Raw genomic sequence first — 3,661 nt, forward strand, 5'->3', positions numbered from 1 at the left:
CACTCCCAAGACTCTCTCTTGACTTGGCACCTCCCCTACTACCTGAAAATGTAATTTTTTCCAAGGGGAGCATTCTCCTTCCTTACAACTTTAGAACAGAACAGTAGAGCAGCCAAAAATCATTGCAGGATCAGCTTCAGCTAATCTTCCCAAGATCAAGAGATTTCAAAAGCAGAGTTCCTTCAGTGAAAACAGCTAAGGCTTCCATCTTTTACTCAAAATCACAGGCCAGGTTAAGGGACAAGCAGGCATGGTTTGTCTCCTCTGTGATCACGACCCAATATTCCTTGTCACCCCATTCTTTGGGAAGGATAGCATAGGTGACAACTAAAAGCAAACCCTCCACCCAAGACAGCAGAAGATGAAAGAAAACCACACATCATGGTAATTATTAAGTTTTTATGTTTACAATAGTCAACCTATAACCAAGGGGTTTTAATAAGAATTCTGATGCTGTAGTGCATTTATTGGGAAAGTTGTAGAAGACCAAAACAGCTGCTCTAAAATAACTCCAAAGAAGAAAAAGTTGAGATCATACTGTGCTTTAAAAGTGAAGTTACATGGTTTAATTTGCATAGCACAAGCATATGTCAGTAGCCAAGTTACAGGCATTGATAAAGCCCATCTCAGTGTGTGTTATTGCTTTTTTCTTTCAAATCTGAACAACTGGTTGCTGGTCTCTGCTGGAATCTAGATAGGCTTACTGGCACTTGCTCTCCAACAGCTCCACCTGGTTTCGCCAAGGAACATTCAACACCACGAAGTTGCAAATGGTGTGCTAAAGAGAGAAAGAAAAGAGTAGTTAGGAAAATAAGGACATGAAACAGTGCAATTTACCACTGTTCTTCACTTCTGTGGCTCTCTAGGTTTGCCCTCTCCAGACAAGTATTCTGGAACAGCACTCTTGTGCTCAGAGAGCGAGTCACATCTCTTAAAGAAACACTAAGAAATTGAGCTGAGCAGTCAGGACTGCTGAGGATCAGAGGTTAGTTCCTTTATCCACTCAGAGAGGAAAGCTTTCAACATGGATAATACTCAAACATAAGCCCACAGGCACAGCTAAGCCACGTGTACCCGTGTCAAATCATTGCAGTTGCCATAATGGTGCACACCAGTTTTGTGTTTCTCTTACGTGCAGCTACCCCTCTCACACGTGCAGGAACAAAGGCACATACATCCTATTGCTGCCATCAATAGAAGGAACAAAGCACTATGGAAAAAAACTCAGGCCAGATGAAGGCAGAGATGTTTGGTGCTCCCACCCAAAAAGCTCAATTACTCATTACAAAATGCTTGTGTAACTGCTTGGTGGGCGTAGAGAGATGGGGTGATCGGCTTCTTTTGGGCAGTGCTTTGCCCAAAGTTCTATTCGCAGCAATACAAGTCCCACAGGAAAGCATGCCAAGTATGTTTACATCACCATGGCAAAGAAGAGATGAGAATTCTGTGGGGACTGAGGACCTCAGACAGAGCCAGGAGGCTGTAGGCTTGGCAGACTTTCCTCACATACCCTTCTGATCCAGATCATGACTACTTCTTAAGAGGACAGAGACACATGCACTGTTCTAGCCTGAGCCCCACTTAAAAAACAGCCAAAAGGCCCTGCCTTCTCTGACATCAACAGGCAAGACAAGTTCTGCAAGGGCAAACCTTGCTTTGCCTTGTTAAGAATACAGGCACAAAGTCTCTGACATCTGCTGAGGCAGACAGGGGACGCTGACCACAGCCATCCATTCGAAGCCGGCCAGTGGGATGGGGCTGGGAACAGGGGGGGTGGGTGTCAGCAGGCTATGCCCTGGAGCCTACCTTGGCCATCTGCGGCTCCTCATGGAACGCACAGTGCTGGATATCAGTCGCTGGCTTTGTGCAGGTAGTCCGGGCAATCTCCACTTCCATTATGTACTTGACTCCAGCCACGATCTGAAACAAGACAAGTCAGTAGAGCGAACTTTACTCACAGCACACGGAGAATGGCTTTCTGCCGTGAGAAGCCTGGCAGAGAGCTAAGCAGTGCTCCTGTTACATGATGGAAAACAGAGTGAAACTACAGACGGAATGCTATGTGGCAACCTCCAGGAAAGAGGCACTTGGCACCTCCTTAAAAACAGGAAACAAAATCCCAGTAAACATGTCGCACAAAGCAGCTCCCTCAGCAATAAACTCCCGAGCAGCGCAGGGAAGCCACCGGCTCCTTCACAGCGCGCAGCACTCAAGGTCACTGAGACTGAGAGAAGCCAGGATATGAAATACGGTTTTTATTCACTTTCTGTGAGGAAGAAAACGACAGCCGGCAGAAACCCTCAGGCTCGCAGTCTGCCCTTTCTCCAGAGGAATGCGGCCGGCCTCATTCCCAGCCCTCTGCGAGTGCCGCCCCGGTCGCTCACCTGCTTCTCGGCGCTGATGATCCGCACCACCCGGCTGGTGTACATGTCGTTGCTAGCCCTGTTGTACGCCGTCATGGCGAACTGCAGAGCCCGCTCCAGCCCCTCATCGTTCTCAGGGTCCTCGATGGGCTGCGGGGCGCCCACTAGCCCCGAGCGGACACGTCCAGCTCGCACGGCGCCAGCGAAGAAGAGCAGGGCCGCTGTGAGCAACAGCAGCACGGACACTCCCTGGACAGCCATGACTGCGCCCTGCCAGCTCCCCCTCACCGCCGCCGCCATTTTAAGGCCGCGGGGCGGGGCGGGCCGGGCGGTGTTTGGGGCCGAGCCCGGGCTGCCCCGCCCCGGTCGGAACTCTCCGGCCTCAGCGGCGTTGGCTGTGTTCCGCGGGGTCAGGGGGCTGGAAGGGGGGTAAAGTGGAGGAGAAGGCGGAGGAGGAGGATGCTTTCCCGCACGGGAAATTGGAGGCTTTTTCCAGACTCGCCCTCCTCGTGGGTTATTCTTGTGCTTATTTCCCTCTATCGCCAAGGGAAAACAAAAGCCACACACCATTTTAGGCTACCGGTGTTGTTCCCAGCACAAAACACCTTGAGTAATTTCCCACCTCTGCCTCCGCAGCGCTGGTGTTGCCTCATCTAGTCTTCGAGGCGAGACTTCCCAGACGGATGAGTTCGCTTCACGTCTGCTCCCATAAACACCAACATTATGTCCCTCGTCCCATCAGGAACCCTAAGTTTGGAAAGACAGGACTTAATATAGCATGAGGGAGCCAGCTTAAGGCCTCCCGGAGTTGTTAGGCTGAGAGAGGAGGAGGTTTTGCACCTGAATATCCACAGCTTGCCTTGTAATGGAAAGAGAAAGGCTGCCTGCGTGCTGGCAATATCTAGCATGGAAAAATCCCTGCAACTGGCAACGAGCTGAGCTAACACTGACAGGACATTGGGCTTGTTCTTGTAGCAAGAGAAATGATTATAGAATGGCTTGGGCTGAAGGGACCTCCGAAGATCATCTCACTCCAACCCCCCTGGCATGGATCTTCCACTAGACCAGGCTGCTCAAAGCCCCGGAATGAACGCCACCAAAATCACCTGCAGACACCCAAACAGAAACAAGCAGCATTTGCTGACTATTGCCAGTCCAAACCCCACAAAATCAGGACTTGAAACAAAACAATTATAAGGAGAAAAAAAGGCTCGGCAAAAAATTATGTTCTACAGCTGATGAATAAAGGGCACCTGGTATATGAAATAAAGCTGCATTTTGCATTTCTGAAGGGTGCA

General features: G+C 50.0%; 1 protein-coding gene across 1 annotated transcript; it reads right to left on the reverse strand.

The window, feature by feature from the left end:
• Positions 1-382: 382 nt before the first annotated feature.
• On the reverse strand, positions 383-3,031 carry CST3 (cystatin C). Its single transcript, XM_033054766.1, has 4 exons — positions 2,986-3,031; positions 2,385-2,899; positions 1,807-1,920; positions 383-778 (listed from the first exon to the last, which is right to left on the reverse strand). The coding sequence occupies exons 1-4, from the start codon at positions 3,014-3,016 to the stop codon at positions 701-703; spliced, it is 738 nt and encodes a 245-aa protein (XP_032910657.1). The 5' UTR covers positions 3,017-3,031; the 3' UTR covers positions 383-700.
• Between the last annotated feature and the right edge of the window lie 630 nt (positions 3,032-3,661).

Source organism: Catharus ustulatus, chromosome 3 (assembly GCF_009819885.2).
Source record: "Catharus ustulatus isolate bCatUst1 chromosome 3, bCatUst1.pri.v2, whole genome shotgun sequence".
Classification (NCBI taxonomy): domain Eukaryota; kingdom Metazoa; phylum Chordata; class Aves; order Passeriformes; family Turdidae; genus Catharus; species Catharus ustulatus.